General features: G+C 45.3%; 1 protein-coding gene across 3 annotated transcripts in view; it reads right to left on the bottom strand.

Moving 5' to 3' along the window:
• GRHL1 (grainyhead like transcription factor 1) overlaps nt 1–21,833 on the bottom strand; it is a 51,711-nt gene that overhangs the window by 16,824 nt on the left and 13,054 nt on the right. For all 3 annotated transcript variants that reach the window (XR_013967435.1, XM_080813891.1, XM_080813890.1), the window contains exons 8-9: nt 21,382–21,476; nt 1,607–1,765 (exon numbers count right to left, since the gene is read on the bottom strand). Coding sequence is in view for 2 of the 3 variants with exons in the window: in XM_080813891.1 (XP_080670017.1) it covers nt 1,607–1,765; nt 21,382–21,476 (254 nt within the window). In the remaining variant the exon portion in view is untranslated. The remainder of the gene's footprint in view (nt 1–1,606; nt 1,766–21,381; nt 21,477–21,833) is intronic.

The raw sequence follows: 21,833 nt of genomic DNA on the forward strand, positions 1-21,833 counted from the left end.
ATCAGCGCGCAGACGGTTACGGCCCCAGGAAAAGATACATCAGAAACACAGTAAGCACTTGGCTAACAATTAGAATGATCTTACGTTTACTGAATCAAGTAATAAAAAATTGGGGCTTATAGTTTTTATGACTTTGGACACCTCTCTAGGTTTTCTTCTGGCTAACAAGAGGAATGTGGTATGAAGGAGAGAACTCCAGCTCAGGATCCGAAATGCCTGCTGTACGCCTGATGTGACTTGTCATTTGTAAAACGCAGAGGATGTGGGAAGTTAACAGCCGCGGGGAGATGTCCGTACCCAAATCCTCAAAACCTGGGACGACGTGAGCTAACACAGCAAAGGAGACCTAACGTTGCTAATCAGCGGGCATTCTGATAGGACAAGTGTCCGAGATCGTGTGTGTGAGCCCAGGATAATGGAAGAGTCCCCAAAAGCCAAACAGCCAGACAAGGACACGTGGCACTGGCAGCACCATCCGAGGGATACGATTTGAGGCTCCTGGCTTTGGAGGTGGAAGAGGCCATAAGCCAAAGAATGTCAGTGCCTCGAGGAGGCAGAAGAGTAGACAAACAGATTCTCCCCTAGAGACGCCAGAAAGAGATGCGGCCTTCTAACAGCTGGATTTCAGCCCAGCGAGACCTCAGACTTCCGACCTACAGAACCATGAAGTAATAAAAGGGTGTTGTTTGAGCCACTTAGTTTATGGTAATTTGTTAATAGCAGCAATAGAAAAATAACACAGCCTAGCAAATAACCAGGCACGTGGTACGCAATACATGTTACTGAATTTGGGTGTTTGAAAAAGTTCTCTGAACTTTTTCAAAGTTCCAACAAGGCCACACGCGATATGTGTAATAATCAGGACAGTGTAAAAATCAGGACAGCGGACCTCTGACAGCAAATACACTTCCAGTTTTCTAGTACCTTCTAAAAATCTTAATAACAGAGAGGGCTGTTGCTGCTGTTGTCGAACAGGACAAAAAGAAGAGACTGGCAAAAAATATGGTCCAACGTGTCCTGAGTGGGAAAGTCAAAGTCGCCTTCAATCTTAGGTCAGTGGAGCAATCGCTTCCCCAGGGCCGCTACCGAGTTCCTGAGGAGAACAGAGTCTCCAGCCTTCAAGACACAGGGGGCCTACCCGCGCTCTCCGGAGCTCACCCAGCTGGGCCCCTGGCGCTGCACCTGGCCAAAGTGACCGTTTCCTCCCCAGATAAAAGAACTGATGTTGAACTCAGTAGGTTTATGCTTTCTCCTCTTGCCTACCTGCCACCCTAGAGAAGACCCTTGAGTCTCACCTTCTGCTTAGTGAGCTGGCGGACGACTCGTCAAAGGGCCGGAGGGAGGTAAGCTGGTTAAAGGACAGCCCTTCACGGCCATCCACACGGAGGCCTCAGACACAAGGCCCCAGAGCTCCAACGCTGCAGCCTGCAAGTCCCAGGGAGCTGAGGGGACGCCGAGGACTGAGCACAGTGCGCGCTCTCATATTATTATTAATACATTTATACCAAACTGAAAAGGTGCAAAGACCCTGGTTATTCTCCGTGAGGAAGAGTATGGCTCTCACATGCTTTACTCTCACTGTCCCTCCCCAATCTGACAGTCTTACCTTGTCACAGAAGACTTTGATCTGGCAGTATGCCCGATGCACAGGCTTGTTGCTACGGTTGTTGTAACTGTAAGTGTCAATTTGAATATTAAGAGGCAACCCCTTTACACCTTTCTGAGAAGAGAAATCTGTGCTTAAGCAGTTCACAGAGATGAAAACCTGCAAAGGGAAAAGGAGGCATGATAAGCAACAGGCACCAACAGTCAACATTAGTACAGCTCGTAAAAATACCAACATTACCGAAATTCCTCAAATATGTTCTAACTGAGAGCTCAGCTTCTCACTTACAAGACATTTTTTTTTTTTTTAAATAAAGGGCTTATTTTAAAACTACTTCTGGACATAGGAATGGCAGACTTTATTTGAAGGGAAAAAACCAGACAGCAGCTTTGAACAACTGTCAATCTTCCCTTCTGAAATATTTACTTAGCATCAGACTGTGGAAGAGTCTGCTTGTCTTCCTTGATGTCATTTTTACCAATGTTACCAAAAGCACAGAGATCTAGAGATGTTTTCCAGCTTAGTACAAACTCTGGGACTCTGCCTGCATTTCTGTCTACACCACCTCTTAGGATAACAGCGGTACCTGATGCATGTCCCAATGTTCCGGAATTTATGAAATCGGTAAGTCACATTATTAAAGTGGCACTGGAGGTTGTTACGAGAAACCCAAGTGAATCTTAGTACAGCAAAAAGCATGTTTCATTTCCCCCTTTTTTGTGATTATGGATTTTAACCTCTCCACACAAGGTCACAATGCACCGAGATCCCTTTCAACCATTTAGTTTCAGAATTTATTTCTGATGCGTGAGCACCACACAGTGGATAGTATTGGAATTACAGTTTTAAATATCTGTGCCTTTCAGAGACCCGAGACCCTTATGCTCCATTCCTTCCAGTCCAGGGGCCAACAGCACATTAGCTCCAACCACCAAGGGCAGATCTACTACAAGTAGTGTGGGGTGCCACCGGCTGAACCAAGACCCAGACAGGGAGAAGTTTAAGCCAGAAAATCTGGGACGGGGGAGCCTCTAAGAATGTAAAGAGAAGGGAGTGCACAGGGTAAGGAGGAAGAAAATTGTAACCATGATGACAAAGAATGTTCTCTTTAGAAGGTTTGCAAATCCGGAAACACAGGGGTTTTATTCTTGCTCTCGTCTATCCACTATCTCCAAGAAGGAAAAGACCAAAACACCCTACAATGACGGAGAACTTGTCCATTTAACATCCTGTCCCTCCATTAGCTCTCCACTCCGGCCGGTCTACTCGGGGCCCCTAGAACGCAGCTTTTTACCCCAATCACTTTGCTCTGCTACCGGGAATGGCTTGCCATCTGACATGCGTATGCTTTCTTTCCATGGCTAAACTGCAAATACTTCGAGGCCAGGCCCATATTCTCCATGTGACAGCTTTCTCAACACTTACTTTTAGCCCCCTGCCGGTCTTGGGTTGCCTTTTCTAGCCCACTGTTTTTCTTTCCTGTTAATCCATTTTCAGCAAATAAACAAAATGCTTTTGTTTTAAAAAAATACCTGTATCTAGATATATAGGAAAAGTGGTTATTTATGAATTTTAAATCCAGTACAGAAACTCTGTGCTTTGACTTTATATCTTTTCCTATACTACTGACCCTGGAACAATGTGGGGGTTGGGGAACCAACTGCCGGCCCCCCACCAAGAGTCAAAAATCCACGTATAATTTTCAACTCTCCAGAAGCCTTCCCAATAATACAATCAATTAACACGTATTTTGTATGTTAAACACATTGGATACTATATTCTTACAATACTTTTTTCTTAACTTTTTTGGTTATCTCTAGGCTATGCAGGTTCATCTGTGAGTTTTTTCAAATTGTTGTAAATCTCAAAAAAATTCTCCAATACATTTATTGGAAAAAAGTGACATATAAGGGGACCTCTGCAGTTCAAGCCCCTATCGTTCACTAGTCAACGGAAGGCTGTTAAAAACACTTCATATACAATTTACAAATCTGAGTTAAGGAGATGGGACAGACGAAAGACAAAAAAAGAGAGGAAGACAGTAGTCCACTCGAACAACTGAGCACATCAAGTAACCAAATCACCATATTTTCCATTTTACAACCAAATGGGAAATCTAAATTTTTCTCTATCATTCTAGGCTCCATGGCTCAATTTAGGACTCAAAACCAGCAGCCTGGGAAAGTTACACTTAACCCTCAACAATTCCAGGAAGTCTCTGACCCAAAGTGATACTCCATTTACAAGAGGATTTCATGGTAATCCAACCTAAAGCCCAACCTCCCCTTACTTCCCAGCGTCAAGTTTCTATTCAAAGCAGAAATAAGCAGGAAGCAAACCCCAGGATCAGTATAAATGTGGAGTCTTCAGAGAGACATTCCCGTTACTCAGGATGACTTGCAATCACTTTCTTACGCACATTCTTGTCCTATTTTTAAAATCGATTCTTTCCAAACCTAGCATTGTTTCTACATGCAACAAAGAAAGCGTACAGCATCCCTAACCCAATATTAAAAGATCACCACCTTGTCTAGATAAACACATACACCCACCAGGAAACAGCGAGCAAGAGGTAAGCGCACCAGGCCAGGGGCGCGCGGTACGAGGCGTAGAGCGGCCGCAGACCTCTGGGAAGGAAGCGAGACGGCGCCCACGAAGCCTCTCGGAGTGGGACAGTCATTCACACACACTGCTGCCAGTGAAGGGGACACACCTGCTACGTTTAAGCCTCAACCACAGACTAGCAAGAGTGCAAGATGCCTTAGGTGTCAACAGGAAAGGCTCTGGCCTGCGAATGGAAACATGGGAGCTCCAGCCCCCTCGCTACTGAGTGCTGTGAGCGCGGCCGGGGTCCTCGCCTGTCCGACGCAGGTGTGAGTCCGATGATGTCTAGATCACTTCTACCTCCCCAGTCCTAGGATTATATTTATACTGAACGATTATGAATCCTTTATCCCTAACTCTGTATTTACTAGTGACAATAATTTTGTGTCATACATTTATCAATTTTTTTTTTTACAAATCATATTATTTTAAAAGAACCACGTAAGGGTGCCATTTCGAGAAATTACATGAACTACTTGTCTAGAATTAAGGACCTCGTAAAGCAGAGCCTCACACACCATGGCACCGGGAGCACTAGCGCTGCCAGGGCTCTCGGGGGCTTCGCAGCCTGACTCAGTCAGAATCACCCGGAGGACGTGGCCCTTACTGGAGACAGTAAAGCCCCATCTAGAGGTTCTGCTCTCACTGGCCTGGCGGGGCGGGGGGGGGTTCAGACACAAGGCCATTTGTAGGTGCTCCCCAGGTAATCCAGTGACCAGTGAGGATAAAAGCCACTGCTGTCAGGTGATAAAGTTTCTCTATACTTACACTTTGATCCACCAAAGGTCTCCTTTGGCTCCCAGAGTTCGAGATGATTAAAACAACCCCAACATATGGTTTCCTTTCTTTAAGAAGTTCAGAGATTCTACGTGTATGTATAGATACCCCATCAAGTTTGCTCACTAGAAAAAATTTTAAGCCCTACCGAAAAATCATATTCATTAAAATTGTGTAAGCCCTATCGGACAATCATATCCATCCAAGCAGCAGAAAGGTAAAGGTCAGAGCACCTGCACACCCTCAAGAACTCTCAGTTCGTAAGAAGAGTGACCAGGAAAAAAGCCTATTAAAAATCTATCGGGGCACCTGGGTGGCTCAGTGGGTTAAAGCCTCTGCCTTCGGCTCAGGTCATGATCCCAGGGTCCTGGGATCGAGCTCTGCATCGGGCTCTCCGCTAGGCAGGGAGCCTGCTTCCCTTCCTCTCTCTGCCTACTTGTGATCTTTCTCTCTGTCAAATAAATAAATAAAATCTTAAAAAAAAAATTTATCAAACAATGCTTCTGTTTCCTCCTCCCAGAACATGCAGTTTTCACAGGGGTTGATGTGACTGGTGACCCGCGTCTTCGGGTGACCCGCGGTGTCCCTGAGGGGCAGAGCCCTGGAGACAGACGGAACACTCAGTCAGCCCTGTTTCTCAGGCCTGGTGCACAGCACACGCTTAACACGTGTGTTGTTCGCCAAAGCAGGAAAATGCAGAGGGAGCAGGGCGTGAATGCAGCTGAGAGGAAGCACGCTGCAGACGCATGTGACAGCGTCTCTCAACCAGGAGACAGTGGACATTTTCTGTAAAAGGATCCAACGGTGTTTCAGCCTTTGTGGATGACATGCAACAGCTAAACGCCACAGGAATAGAGCCGAGGCGGCCGCGGACAATACGCGGGCCAGTGGATGTGGTGGTATTTCCGTGAAACTTGACTTACACGGACAGGCACTGGCCGGCCAGGGTTTGCAGAGAGCTGCGGTTTGCTGAGCCCTGATCTGAACAACCCCTTCTCTAAGTGCTCGAACAATAACTTACCCTTACATCGTCACAGTGTAGTTAAGAGCGAGGAAGTACTACTTCCCTTTTTGTAATTCAACATTTCCACTTTCCACAAAAGTGACTTCCCAAGAAGCACCTCTCGCTAACATGTCATTTACGTGTGGAACCATATGCTCTATCAACACAACCCACACTCGCAGAGGGGACTGGAGTAGGTCTTAAGGGAGAAGTTGTTTCCAGGAATCTTATTTAGGCCGGTGACCATCTTTCATTAGCAGCACCGAAAGCGGGTGAGAGGACAGGAGTAGAAGCACGAGGCAGTTCTCCTGTAGGTCCTGGGGCCCCGAGAAGACAGGCACCGTCTGTTCCTCGCAGCATTAACACTTGGGATCGGTTCTACCTCATGGACAACCGCCCACAGCGGCGGAACTACAGGCCACGTCACCTAAATCTGGATAAAACAAAAGTTCGGGCCACAGTCACTGCGCAGAGAAAAATACTTTCTATAACACGGTCACAGAAAAACTGCACTATCCCCTCCAAAGGTAGGAAAGAGGTAAAAAGTAAGATGATGATGACACATTCCACTCCTTCATAAAATACACACAGGGATAACCTTTCTCCGTTTTCATGCTTCCTTGCCACCGATTTTGAGGAAAAGTTTGATTTTATTCGAATAAATAAAACATAAATCTTACTCAAGATGAGCATCTAATGTTCCCAACCAAAATCACTAGAAGAGAAAAAAAACAAACCACAAAAATAAACTGCTAAACAGGTCGAAGATGCTCTACAAGATTCCTTCTCGAACGTCCAGCCCAGTTTTCTAACAACTCGTAGTTCCTCATTCTTGGCTGAGAATTCACACACTTAAAACTTCTCAAAAGATTTGATTTTGTTTTCAGACCTCAGCTGAAAATGTGAGGAAAACAACAAAATAAAGATTTATATTATCAAAGGATTAACTTGTATGGATTTTTTTTTTATTCTAAATGCCATTTACAAGCGCAGAACCAACAAGAAATCGGATCTTGAACTAATTTATGATGATTTTTCCAGGAAGCATTCCAGCAGCCACACACTATTGTTCACACAGCTGGCGGCTGTCTCTACGGTCACTCCTCAAAGGAGAAAAAGGGAGGGGGAGAAAGACACCAGGAAACACGAGGCTCAAAACACAGGCTGGCCTCAGAAGCTCGTGAAGTGAAAAGCAACCGAGAACGAATTTTACAGACCCCCCTCATCCCCCCAACTCACTCACTCTTTTTGGGCTCTAGCAACACAGCAAACCAAGGCACAATCCTGGTAAACCACGCTGACCGTCCAGTCTAAAGACGGTGGTCAGATGTGTGAGCTTTAACAAGTGAACTTCATTTGTGGGTAGAAAATTATAGAAATAATTTCTACACACCTAATTCACAGCAAGTGTTAACAAAGCACCTGAAATTTATCAGTCAAAACTTACAAAAACTCTAAGAAGTTGAGTCAGAAGCTAAGTAATGAAATTGGCAGACTTAAGTACACTATACTGGGATATTTTTCATGAACAAAAAGACTGTTCCTGGGATGCCTGGGTGGCTCAGTGGGTTAAGCCTCTGCCTTCGGCTCAGGTCATAATCTCAGGGACCTGAGATAGAGCCCTGCATCGGGTTCTCTGCTCAGCAGGGAGCCTGCTTCCTCCTTTTTCTCTCTCTCTCTGCCTGCCTCTCTGCCTTCTTGTGATCTCTGTCAAATAAATAAATACAATCTTTAAAAAAAAAAAAAAAAAAGACTGTTCCTGGGCGCCTGGGTGGCTCAGTCGGCTAAGCACCTGCCTTTGGCTCAGGTCATGATCCTGGGGTGCCAGGATCGAGCCCTGTCTTGGCTCCTTGCTCAGTGGCGAGTCTGCTTCTCCCTCTGCCCCTCACCCTGCTCATGCTCTCTCTCTCTCTCTCTCAAGTAAATAAAATCTTTTAAAAAGGGCTATTGCTTTAAAAAATTTTACCACAACAGTTAATACTTGTTTATATTATTATTCATGTACAAGAACCTGACATCCAAATAATATAGTCTTAATTTTTTTTTCCCCACTGAGAAATCTGGGTAGAATTTTGCGTTTTTTGTTTTTTTTTTTTTAACATTGCTGCTATAATGATGAAAATAGTTTTCTTTTACTTTCATAATTTGATTTATTCAATGAGTAGAATAAAAAATTTCAAAATATGAACCTATAGAGTTGTTAAGAAAGCAGATATAAGCAGGAACCGAATCCCAGGATCAGTATAACAGCTCAGTTTTAACAGCTCCGACAAAACTTTAAGAGATCCGATTTTTCAACTAAACCAGTAACAAAGTGTCAGGCTCATCAGAGTCCATGAGAGGTCCCAGGAACTCATCCACACGACACCACCCTGATGGCCGGAAAGATGAAAAGGCCAAAGAAACCACGAACACCTTCAGTGCTTCTCTTCCCTCGGAAGGAAGGAATCCAAATGATCCGGGCCGTCCGAATCTAGCTCTGAACTCCCATTCCAGTCTCACACATCCTTTACAGGAATTTTCACACTTCGGTGATCTTTATTTCTCTGCCCCTCAATCCTAAAAGAACCTTTATTCCATGTTCTACCAGTATCACTCTCATCGATGAGGACCCAGTAACAGTCGATGGAGCTGCCGTGAGGCATGTTCCCTCAGGCCCCAAGTAGAATTTCAGCCCCATTTTACTACTGAGCAGGTTGGACCAAGCAGCTCACCTCCCCTCTCCTGCGACCAGACTCTGAGCTTCGGTGTGGGGTAAAGAACCGCATCTCCCTATCCCCTCATCGTCTCAGTCACGAAAAGGAATCAAAACGGGCCCCGAACGCGCCACCTCGCCCCAACACTCCTGTCACTCTGTCACACGGCAATTCTAAGTGCTCGACGCCTAAGATGGCAGAGACGGTTCCCCATTTTTAAAGTGTTTTCAAGGGATCGGCACATTTTTCGTATTTCTTCCAATGCCTATTACAAAATGGTCCTGAATTACATGCCAGTAATGATGGAAAAATCATGGGGATGCAAAAGGCTACACAGTATCTCCAAATCTTGACTTTCAAATCCTTACAAAACTTTAAATACGCACAAGGGTGCGCCCCCCAAAATAAAAACACTTAATAAAAAAAAATAAAAACACTTAATAAAAAAAAAAATAAAAAAAAAAATAAAAGAGCTAATATCAATTCACACAAATTAACTTTTCTTTCTCCCAACCTCTAGCAAAGGGCCCTCTGAACAATAAAATGGCTACAAATCAGGTAATGAAATGAAAGAAAGAGAGACTGCTTCATTGACATTAGGCAATCACCAAATACAGTATTGCTACAAATCTTAATCCTTTTTTTTTTTAAGATTTTATTTATTTATTTGGCAGACAGAGACACGGTGAGAGAGGGAACACCAGCAGGTGGGGTGGGAGAGGGAGAAGCAGGCTTCCCGCTGAGCGGGGACCCTGATGTGGGACTCAATTCCGGGACCCCGGGATCATGACTTGAGCTGAAGGCAAATGCTTAAAGACTGAGCCACCCAGGCGCCCCCAAATCTTAATCCTTTATTCTTACTAAAATTTTTTAGAGCTCCCCGTCTATGTAATAGTGACTCAGTTCCTCAGCGTTCAAGATGCTCTATGTGACACCAATCTACCTTTCCAGCCATGTTTCCTACTCCCTAGTTCAGTATTTCTCCAATGTGAATAATATATGTATCCTTTTTATTTATTTTTTAAAGATTTATTTCAGAGAGTGAGTGAGTGAGTGAGAGTGAGCAAAAGAGCAAACAGGGGGAGGAAGAGAGGGAGAGGGAGAAGCGGACTCCCCGCCGAGCAGGGAGCCCGATGCAGGACCCGATCCCAAGACCCCAGGATCATGACCTGAGCCGAAGGCAGATGCTTAACCGACTAAGCTACCTAGGCGCCCCTACGTATCCTTTTTAAAAGAGAAAAAAATGGGGATGCCTGGGTGGCTCAGTCAGTTAAGTGTCCAACTCTTGATTCTGGCCTCTCTGCTCAGTGCAGAGCCTGCTTGAGATTTTTCTCTCTCCCTCTGCCCCTCCCCCTCATGTATATTATCTCTAAAGAAATGAATAAAATCTGTTAAAAAAAAATGAGAGAGAAACGTTCCTTAACCCCTAAAAATATAACCTAGATCCTAGTTTGAAAAATATTACTCTATTCAAACAGCTGTAAAATGTTTGATCACAGGGCACCCCAAGAACTCCTTTGGCCTTTATCTGGACCAAACCTGATACCCAAGCACAAACACTTGCACTGAGACGTCCTGGCAGCAATGGACTTCACTTCAAAACACTTGTGATTTTAACAAGTCTTACCACCGAATTGAAAACACAGTATTAAAAATCTCACAGAAATTCCAACCTCAATATACTTGGCCCACAAGACCCCGACATTCTGAGACAAACTCATTTACAGGGTAGAGTCCAAGGTCCTTACTAGGGCACGCCAGGGCCTTCAGGATCTGGGCCCAACACCCCCCACACCCTCACCGCTGCTCACGTCCAACCTCAGTCAAGGTCCAGCAGTCGCCGTTCTACAGGCCAACCTGCCAAGGCTACTCGCCCATTCCGGGCTCTGAACGTCTGGCGATCTTTTTGTCAACAGTTTCACCTCGAGGAACGTTTTCCCCAATCCTCGCATTCTAAGGGAAGCTCTATTCCCATGTGTTTACTTCTACCGACGTACTTACTACAGTGGCAATCTCTCCACTAAATTCTGAGTTTTCTGAGAACTGCACCATGTCTTACTCATCTTTACATTCCCAGAGCAGCCTGGCAGTGCCTGGGCAACAAGAACCATGTGTTCACTAAATGAACGACCCCAAATTCCTAAACCCCAGTCAACTAAAACTACACCCCGCCATGATGTTTGAGCTAGACTTACTGCATTCTTACAGTGTGCCTGACTCTGGCCCTTGAACCAACCTATGAAATCGGTACGATTCTGACCCCATTTCACTGATGAGGAAACTGAGGCTTAGAGGTCATGTAACCTATTGCCCAAGTTCATGGGTTATTTATGTTCACAACTTTCCTCCACATAGACTTGCACACCTAGGTCATCTTGGTAGAGCGCAGAATGCCAAGAAACCTTTTACACATGCTGGACATGAAATAAATATCTGTCGAATGGGTAATTAAATCAACTCTACAGACACACACATCCCTTCAATTAATTTGAAAAAGATTACGGCATTTCGAGGCTCACTAACATACATATCTGTATCTATATAGATAAATACATATATATATGTACACAGAGAGAGAGAGAGGAGGTAAGTTCTAGGGCAGAGATAAAACCACACAATGAGCCATGAGGTGATTTTCTCTTGCATTTACCCGATTTTACCCGAACTTGAAGCTGTTCTCTACAGTGACCATCTACTACGGAAACTGCAGGTTATCTGCCAATTTTGCATTTGATAAATAAACAAGCTGTCCCTTCCCTCGCGGCTTCACGCCACACTACCAGGCATGGTAGCGTCCCAACTGTTGTTTTTCTCACTGCACAATGTCTGGGCCTCAGTATGTCAAAGCAGCTCCATAAACTAAACTATCCAGTTGCCTCTTTTCCACTTAAATTCACAACAGATAATCTGTGAGGGAGTTAAAAATAAGGAAAGAGAACAAGGATCCAATCAAACAGACTCTGCAAAAGTATTCTGTAGGTCCAGGCTTTCAAAGAACCCCAGCAGGTGCATCCTCTTCCGTAAAGCCTTCCGTGGATCCCCTTGGCTGAAAGCCCTCGTCTCCCCCGGACTTCGGAGTTTTTCTAACCTCACTGATGACCTGTGCATCACAGAGAGTACCATCGCTTCTGAGGACAGGCTTTATGCTTGAGTCATTTCTTCTTGCCCTCACAGCGCTTGCACAGAGAAGTACAATGAAGAATCCACTGAAGGAATGAGTGTATAGTTAAGAAGGTCAACCCTTCGCAACATGAGTTCTTAGGCCAGTTCCTCCACATATTAGCAACAGATTAGTTACGTTGCATAGAATTTCCTGGAAGGATGTTAGAAATAATTTAAATCGGTCAGCAATGACCAAAATGAAACAATCCTTCAAGGAAGAATGGTATTTTGCTTTTCCAAACCAGAGTATGCACAGCAGACTTCTGGAAAAGCATCGCGTTTGGAGCCGAGAGCATACCTGGTTACCTACGTCACGATTATACACCTGCCATGTGTGTGCTATGGTGCACAGATAATTTCAACTGTCTGGTCAACATAAGCAAGAAAAGAGAAAAGATCTGTCAGATAGAAGAAAAGAAAAAAGGAAAGTAGGTTGATTTATCCATGGAAGATGCTTCAAAAAGCTGATAGCTGAGAGATGTGTTCATATTCCAAAAATGGACTTCCGTATTTGTTGGATACCCAACAAACATGACCTTCAGCATGAGCAGCCTACCGTCCAGACTCTGGGCACTCCACACGTTTGAAGTCTGGAGAGACTGTTCAGTTGTGCCGGAGGCCCCGGCTCTCAAGACACAAAAAACGTAGAAGGCACACAGGAAGTAGAAGGCAAAGGCGAAGCCAGGACCCACATCCCCGGCTCCAGACTCGGCATTCTAGAAACCACACCGCCACGGGGAAGCACAAAGAGCTGGAGAGGATCTCGTGGAAAAATTGTCCCGGGAAAAAGTGACTCCCAAATGGCTGTGAGCAGAGGTTGTTTTTTGATCATGAGGCATGAAATGAAAGGTGCCTATCCTTCGAATCAAAGTTTCTATTTGCTTTCACATAAGTCACGAGATTTAGCTGATGACGTGGTGCCCTTTAAGACAAGGCAGCTCTCCTGGATACACTCCCAGGCCTCTGGGAATCTTTATCATTTTCACCCAACCTAGTATTAAAATTCAGCTTAGTCAGACACAGGTATAAAGTTTATAATTTTTATTCCTAGAATATAACTGACCTACTAATTGAAAGCAGACACTTTGGAACAAATTCTAATTGAACTCTCTTCCGTATCAGTCAGAAAGATCACTCGAAAACATATCTAAAAGAAGCTCTTCTTAGTTAGAAACCTTCTGACATATGAAATTGCAACAGGAAGTCAAAAGCAAAGTTTCTTCTCATCCTAAATCCGAAGCACTAATTAACAGGAATAAAATCACCCTTTTTTCAATACGTTGACGTGAAGTGATAAATGCCAGCTGGAGCCAGAGCAAGTGGGAACCAGCGGCGACCGAGAAATCAAGACCCAGTTCTTGGCTGCAGTGTAAGTCGACAGGAACATTTATTGAGTATTACACAGAAGACACTTAATCCTAATCAACATTCCTCCTCCCCAACCAAAACCAAACAAACAAAACCAAACAAACCCTGATTATCTTAGTTCTGTCTCATCCCCGTAGCTCCTACTTACACCGTGTGTGCTGGCCTCGTTAACCAAGCCCAAGGAGGCATCAAAGACTGAGTCATAAACCCAGAACTAGAATCAAGTTCTGCTACTGACTCATTGGACAGTCCTAGGACAGCTATACTTCCCCCACTACTCCGATGGTGTGAGGTAATTCCAAACACCCTCCTACAGAATGATCGCAGCCTGAACTAGAAGCTTCCAAATGCACCACTAGGATTTGTGCTATTTCTCAGACCATCAAACGACCATCAAGACTTAAGAACAAGGGTTGGAGGGCTGAGAGTACGGAGGAGGAGGATCTGGGAAGAGAAGGGCACTAACCTAACATCTTCTCACCTCGACACAGGGTGTCTCCCTGAAGAAAACACAAGGCTCTTGTAAGTCCTCCCCCCTTCTGTGGCCTCAGTTCCGCCTCCCCACGCTGCCCACACGGCAGTTCGGGTTTCTGCACAGACTTCAGACGGCCAGGGGGAAAGTCGCAGAGACTCAGAAAGAGAAAAGGAGGAGAAAGAGAGAGAGAGACAGAGAAACAGAGAAGGAGATGGGAAGAGAGACACACAGAGACATGCTGGAGGTCCCCACATACTGACTTCCCTGTGGCCTCGCCTTTAAGCAGGACCTGGTGAACTTAAGGACAGTTGGCAGAGACAGTGATTGGGCACCTGTTGTCCCAAATAAGTAGGATGTCCGTTGTGAAATATGTGAACTGGATGCAGGTGTGACACAAGGCAAACACAGACCACATTCCGGCATCTCTAGGTTCAGAATGGGACAGGGAAGCCTCTGGGTCATGAGGGCAGACTTGGCAGGCAAGCTGACTTCCAGTCAAAATTCCTAATTATTAGATATTTCCCATTTTAAAAAAAGCTAAAGAAAAAAGTCCCCAAATGAGTAATTAATGTAGAGAGTTCACTTCTATTTACTAAAGGATTTGGAGTCTTACACAAAGATCCGCCCTGTGGAAGGAACCTGACCCCAAGGCCCCTACTGCTCAGGTAAACCCAGCCGCTACTACTCAAGGCAGGCCAGAGAGCTCTCCGATTCGGCTTACACGGAGCAAAACCAGTTGAAAGGACAGATTTATAAAACCACTTTAGCTGGGATTTCCAGGAAGGACCTGGAGAAGGTGGGTTAAGGTGACAAGCTGTCAACGAAGAAAGTTCCGGAGAGGAGCTCAGTGTTTCTTGACAGTGGCAGGGTGGTGGAAGGGGCAAAATTTGACCAAAAAAAAAAGAAAAAGAAAAACAAATTCAAGTGACGGTACAAATGGCGGCTAAGTACACGGGATGCTTCAAACCTGTTTCACAAGATACAGGTTTCACTACCAAACCAAAGCTTTCTTCAGCTGCCAAGTGTCTCCCTGTCCAATGAGAAGCGTGAGGCGCCGGGCACCTGCCCTCAGGCGTGTGCTGCAGTGAGTGTGCCCTCTTGTTCCCTGGCACTCTGAATGTCCACCAGGAGTCAGTGCATTTTATCCTCCGTCTGGACGAACCTCTTGCTTAGACGCCAGAGGATACCACATGAAACACTTCCAAGCCAGAGTCTAGCAAAAAGAATGGTAAGAAATTCCAAAGAAAGACCTTTCTCCCAGTCTGCCCCAGATCGGTTTCTTCAAAGCCAACTTTCCAATTGCTAAGAATTTACTCCGTGTCGGCTAATTGGAGGCATTCTCTCCCCCAACGTCCCGTCAAGAACAACTTCTTGTCATTTCCAAAACTGGTCAAACTCAAACTCTACAGACTGTTCATTATCTATAAAGGAATGTGACTATGTTTCTGGCATGAAAAAAGTTTATTTTTTACTCTGATAAATATGTACTTTCAAACCGCAGGGAAGGAAACACCGGGAGTCAAGTGCGTGCCGATTCGGAAGGCTGGACGGGCGGTCTCCTGCTCCCCTTGTGCTGTCCCCCCCCCCCCCCACCGCAAGGTGAGCACTCAGGGATAATCCCATTCATGGCGTCAGCCTTGCATTTGCCAAGACCTTAGAAGTCTCTTATCCTTTGTTTTAAAAGTAGCAACGCTTCCCGACTGTCTCTTATCCTTTGTTTTAAAAGTAGCAATGCTTCCCGACTTCTATTCAGGCCAGGGAGGATACACTTTTGTTTTAAATCACCTGCCTGCATTTAATTGCAATTGCAAGTGAAATATTTGACTCACTCCTCTCCCTCCTCCCTCCCATTCACGCTGGGAATTTAAAGTTGTGAAACAAACCGAACCTGTCCCTGCTTAATGCGACCAAACACGGCAACACCTCGCTTTAATAGAGCACTTAATTGATGCTTCACCGGAATGGAATCCCTATAAATGCATGCGATATGCTCAGTCCAAACAAATTAAAAATTACTCTCACAATGAATTCCAAATATTATGCTTAGACAAAACAACAAACTGTTATTAAACTCATAAACCCGCATCCCACAAGAACCTACAAAAAGTCTGAAGTTCAAGTTACCAGATCGGCTACACCCTCTGACAGAATGAACTCTGCGAGCCTCCATAATCCCTCACCAGGAACTCCGCACTCTCTGCAGAGACAAGACAAAAGCGAGATACCAGCGCTGCATCCAAACACCTCAGCACCCCAGTCAGGCCGTGCATTCTATTTTAATCCTCTTCCTTTTGTAACACGAGCCTCTCCAAGATACATAGAACGTTTGGCTCCGAGTGACAATCCAACCCTTCAGAATGGCTCGGCGTTCCTTCTTAAGAGTTGATAGGTCGTAATTAAAAGCACAAAGTACTCTCATTGATGGGTTTTTTTCCTCTAGAGAATGGAATGCTCTGGTTTTGCCCATCTCTGACTGCCTCCCCGCCCTTTGCTTCTCACTGACCCTGAAGAGACAAAACGTGTAGGAATCGGTTTTGTCACCCCCACAGATAAGGATCAGGCCACCAAGGAGAAGACGTTCCATCCGTCTGCGAGAAATCCAGTCGCAGCCTGAAACGGAGCGGGGCGCTGCTTCTGCAGGTCTCCCGAAGACTCAGAAAGCCAGCAGGGCCCACAGGAGCATCCCAGGAAGCAGGCCAGGCTGCTTTAAGCCATGAATGCGCAGACAATGAAACAGCCACACTCCACATCTAACTTCTCGACGTTGCTTCCTCTAGCAGGAGCTCGATGCATGTCTGGCAGTAAGTGCTTTGCTGCTGATAGTTTAAAAATCAAACATGGGAACGGTGGCTGCACCGCAATGCAGCTTCTGGTGTAAAAATGTACAAGTCACGGGGGGGGGGGGGGGGGGGGGAGGAGGGTCGGGAGAGGGTGGTTGGGTGATGGACATTGGGGAGGGTATGGGCTATGGTGAGTGCTGTGAAATGTGTAAACCTGGCGATTCACAGACCTGTACCCCTCGGGAAAAAAATACATTATATGTTTATTAAAAAATTAATTTAAAAAAAAGAAAAAAAACTTACAAGTCACTATCGGAACAAATCTGTTACATGTTTTGTATCCCTGGGGTCCATTACATTTTTAAAGGGTTTGCTTAAAATTTGGGACACCTGGGAGGCTCAGTCAGTTAAGAGTCTGACTCTTGATCTTGGTTCAGGTCAAGATCTCGGGGTCGTGAGATCCAGCCTACATCTGGCTCCGTGCTCAGGACGGAGCCTGTTTTGGATTCTCTCTCTCCCCCTCCCCCTCCCCTCACCCCCTCACACGCAGGCACACCCACACAGGCGTGCAGGTGCACTCTCTAAAGAAAATCTTTAAAAGTAAAAAGATTTGCTTAATATTCATGGGCATCACAGCTACATATAGGTGATCAAAGAAAACCCAAGCTTGGCTTTGGACCGTAGCTCTTTTCCTGTTGCCAAACTGTCTAGGCAACTATAACTCAGTGTGTTCCCAATCCATCAACAGAGATCCCTTCCTGTTAGCGGTCCCCTGAATCCAGGGGCTCCCTCAAAGGTGGCTGGCCCAGTTTTCACCTGATTCCAACACAGCTATAATTTATATTTCTCTGTAGTTAAACATCATTTACTAACAATGAACATAAATTATTTCCTGTTAGCAAAGAGCTCTTCTACTAAGGGAACTTATAACAGTGAAGCCATAAAGCTACTCAATTAACAAGAATTATCGCACTTTTAAATATTTTATTTTTTTAATGTGATCTCTACACCCCAACACTGGGGCTTGAACTCTCCACCCAATATAAGAGTCGTAGGCTCCACTGCCTGAGCCAGCTGGGAGCCACTAGACTTTTAAATACTCCCCGCACTGTCCAAAATGCCTTCTGTCCATTTCATGGTCTAGATTCTTGCCTCCTCGTACAGCCTCACTGTGATGACCACGGAGCAAACACGTACTCATCTAGGGGACTAAGTGCTTTTTTCTGGATACTGAGCAGGTAGCACTACCTCGTTACGTGTGAACACGGAAAAGGGCCCTTAGCACAGTGCCTAGCATTAAACAGGCATTCAAGGAAGTTAATTCTCTCTCCTTAACTTCTGTTTCCTCTATTTATTCTAGCTCTTCAGGCTTTGAGAGGTCCTTACTTCCTATCACAAACCAAATCTCAACACTGTTGTAAACCCTTCATTTATAATTCCAGCAAGAAATAAAACTCCAGGCCAAGATGTGCAAACTATCCAGAATTAACCACTGAGTTCTGGAAATACTGTCACTGGAACAGGACAGACAGTCCCAATTTATAAATTAGCAGTGTCTCCAACGTTCATCTGCAAAGTGGTGTATACACCCTTTCTGTGATGTTATATTTAGGATCTCAAACTCTTCTGCAAAAGCCCAAGGGACCGCCAACATACCTGAATGACGATACCAGAGTCACAGCCTGGATTGAGCACAGTGCCTTGGTCATGGTGGATGGTAGCTGTTCGCTGCGTCACGAATGCCCAGGGCAGGGGATGTGCACGGCAGGCTCTGGACAGAATCTCTATCTAGCCCAAGAAGGTGCACACCTTCCCCTACCTTCCTCACGTGCCCTTCTCGCTTCCCCATCCTCTCCCACATGACCGATGCCCTCAGAACTCCCGGATTCTCAACTGCAGCCCCTCACCAGAGCTCCACTTTAAAGGTTTCAAAGGCGGAGGCTTCTCCCTGCCAAAATTACCTGCGATCAGCTGTACATCTGAAGGGAAGAAATCTGATCGTAAAGGTATTCCACGAGGGAAGAAGAGTATCTGATGAACTTGCACTTGTCCAGAGATTTCTGCCTCTTTAAAAGAAGCCTGGCTACCCAGACAAATTTGTGTGGAAGACAGGAAAACGAGCTGAAACAGGTCTGCACGGCAGAGAGGTGAGGGCCACCTGGGGGACTGTTCCTAAGCTACCTCGGCTTTTCAGAGTCGCTTCCTCCTCCTTGCCATTTTGAAAACTCATCATTTTTTTTTACAACCTCCATAATGTCTTCGAGTTCCCACAGGAATAGCAGGTATATGATAACACAGGTATATGACAGTATGACGGGAGTGGGTACGATGAGTTCAGTTTGGGCAGTGTTCTTCCCAAACTGGAACATAAGCCATGGTGTTCAGGATTCCTATGTCCTCAAAATACAGTCACCCCCAAAGCGAGCTGCAGAAGCTATGGGAAAACTCAGATGTCAACACAGGGCCAGAATTCTGGTTTTACTCATCCTGGCATGGCCAGAAGGGGATATTACATTTGTTTCTAAAGTGTCTTGGGGAGCAGGGGAATGGCACACATCAACTCTTACATTTATGGGAGAGAATGAACAACAAACGTATCCTAAATGAGAACAAGAAAAGTGGGGAATGAAAGTGGATACTTTTGAAAAAGAATCAAAAATCAAAAAAATCTATACAAGATTCTGCATGCATACTTGTTCACTCTAGTTGCCCTGGGGCATCAATTACTTTAAGTGTAAAAACAGAAAACATCCACTTGGCCAGGGAAAGCAAAGAATCTGGACACTGAATTCCAACACATGCTTGAAGCTGATGTCTGATATCAGCATCAAAAGGCAACAGCCTCATTAAGAAATGGCACAAACTCTTTCCGGTAGCAGGCAAAGGCTTAAGAAACCAAGTCGGTGTTGGGGGTCTGGAAGGGGAAATGAAAACTGAATTTACCTCCATCCATGAACAAGCAGCTACTAAGGCTGCTTAAGACACCCCAACAACACTTCTCTTTACTACAAACATGCTGAAGGTCGTCAGAATGAAAGCAGCCATTATCCTGACCGGGCACCTGGGCTTTTGTTACCCCCCCCCAAAGAGTGACACGTCAGACAACCAGAGCACCCCGCCCACATGCTGGGCCTTTCCACCCAGATCCCCAGGCACTCTGACAAGTGCTTATTAACCTTGATGACGTGCCAGTGAGAAAGAGAGTTGGCCACCACAGCCTTTTTATTTTCCTAGGAGAAGGAGAAAGGGGAGAAAACGGAGCTAGTGAACTAAGGGACTAAACCCAAGGTCACGGGTAAAGCAGAAAAGTGGACTCAGGACTTAGGCGTTCCCGATCACCTCCTCCACAATTTCTCAATTAGTCCCTAATGGCAAACAGGAAGTCTATCCCTATTTTGCTTTAAGAACAGAAGCTCTCGGAGGGCACAGGGCCAACTGTTCTTATAGGCTGCTGAGTCCTACCTTGAGATTTAATTTCAGAGTAACTGTAGCAACAATTACATAAAATGAAGTTTCCTTTTCTTCCTAACAACTCTTCTATAGCAAATTCCCGGGTTACTCGAGCGCCAGACTGTGGACGACGCACCCTGAGGACACTTGTGTAGGACCAAGGGGGTCGCCAAGAAGCCCTTCATGTGACCACAGTAACCCCCACTTCCTCACATTGGCAGACCCAACCCACCACACCCTCCACTGAAGACACACTTTTGCCTTAGGACGCCCCCAGGATGAAAGGAGAGCAACGATGCCACAAAGTTCACACAGTTTGCAAGAATCCAGTCATAGGGTTTTTTTAAAAGCAACCGCAGGCAGTAAAAAATGAAGTTACGCAATAATTAATACCTACTGCTATCTTATTCCGTCATTGCTAAACTTCTATTGAATAAGTAAAAGAAGAAATTCTCAAGGTCAAGAAGGACAGGAAGGTGGTCGTGGCTTTGCACCTGGCCCCTGACGAAGGGCAGTGCAACATACACTGCAAGTCCGAGACGGTACCCAGCGTCGGCTCCGCGCCAACCGCCCACAGGTGAGGACGCATCTCCCCTGTGAGGTCTGAGCTCCCAAGTTTTTAAGTAACCCAAAGGAAAAACTACCCACGAAACCCCTGTAATTCCACGAAAGAGGGATTATACTAAAAGAATGCTGTGGGAAGGGCAGAAATGACTCAAGGACATGCTGAATTTTTCTGGCAAGGACCAAACACTCCAACTAGAGTGATCCAAATGATCACGTGAATTGGAGGCAACTCTTCACGAGGAAAAGTGCCAGAGAGAAGACCCTTACTCTAGCTGAATGTGAAAGTGATGGCAGGAGAGTACTGCTAACAAGAACTTGTATTTAAGAGACTTTCTGAAGAAATTCCAACAGCTTCCTGGGCAATTGCTTCAATAATCCACACACCGGGCCCGGAGGAGGGAGGGGGGAGGTATTAACGCTGCTCTGCAAAGAAGGAAAAGGAGCGCAGGGAATGGGGCGTCAGGTGCCCCGCCTCCCCCGCCCCCCCACTCTGCAGGCTCACGCACTGCACCACACGTGCAGAAGGAGGTCGACAAAAGGTGTCCCTTTTGGAGGAAAGAGAGGGGACAAGGACAGTTTTGTAACCTCTGGAAGAAGCTGCACTTAAGAGAGAAAGTCGAGAATCCAGCTGACTCTGCTGTGGCGGAAGGAAGGGCAGAGCTGATGAGACAACAGCTGTTTCTTCTCCCAAAGTCTTGTCTCATTTTCACACACTTCATGACTTAATGGCTCTCACCTATCCTCTTACCGAGTTCATTCTCGCTATTCCTTAGCGAAGGAACAAAACATGCAAAACCATAAAAAAAAAAAAAATCAGTTGCCAAATCATTAAGCTCCTCCCACTTTCCCTGGCAAAGCTGGAGGCGGAGGAGCTCCGGGACTCGGTTACCTACCTTTGCTTCATCGTTAATGTCCCAAGTGAAGGAAATGGCGTTATACGCAATCTCCTCAATGTTACTGATGGTGTTGAAGCTTTCTTTATAGTCAGCTATAGGAGTGATGAGAAAGAAAGGGAAATCGTGATTTCTGGTCCAACGTTTTCCATATTATTGCCTCTGAAAAACTTATATGACCATATTGTTGGATTGAAAAAGGTTCAAAAAGATGAAAATAAGAATCACGGGATTTTTAAAATACAGGTAAGCCTTAGACCTATTTAATTTTCCCCCATTATGTCAAAATTAAGATATTTAGGACTAAAAAGTTTACGTAATTGTCCCAAGGTCACAAAACTAGCTCAGAGAACCAAGATGAGAACTCAGCTCTCTTAAATTTTTTTGAAAAGAGAACATGAACTTTACAAAAGACAAAAGAAGTAACACTGAGATTAAGGGCCATCTTGTGA

This window comes from Martes martes, assembly GCF_963455335.1.
Source record: "Martes martes genome assembly, chromosome: 9".
NCBI lineage: Eukaryota > Metazoa > Chordata > Mammalia > Carnivora > Mustelidae > Martes > Martes martes.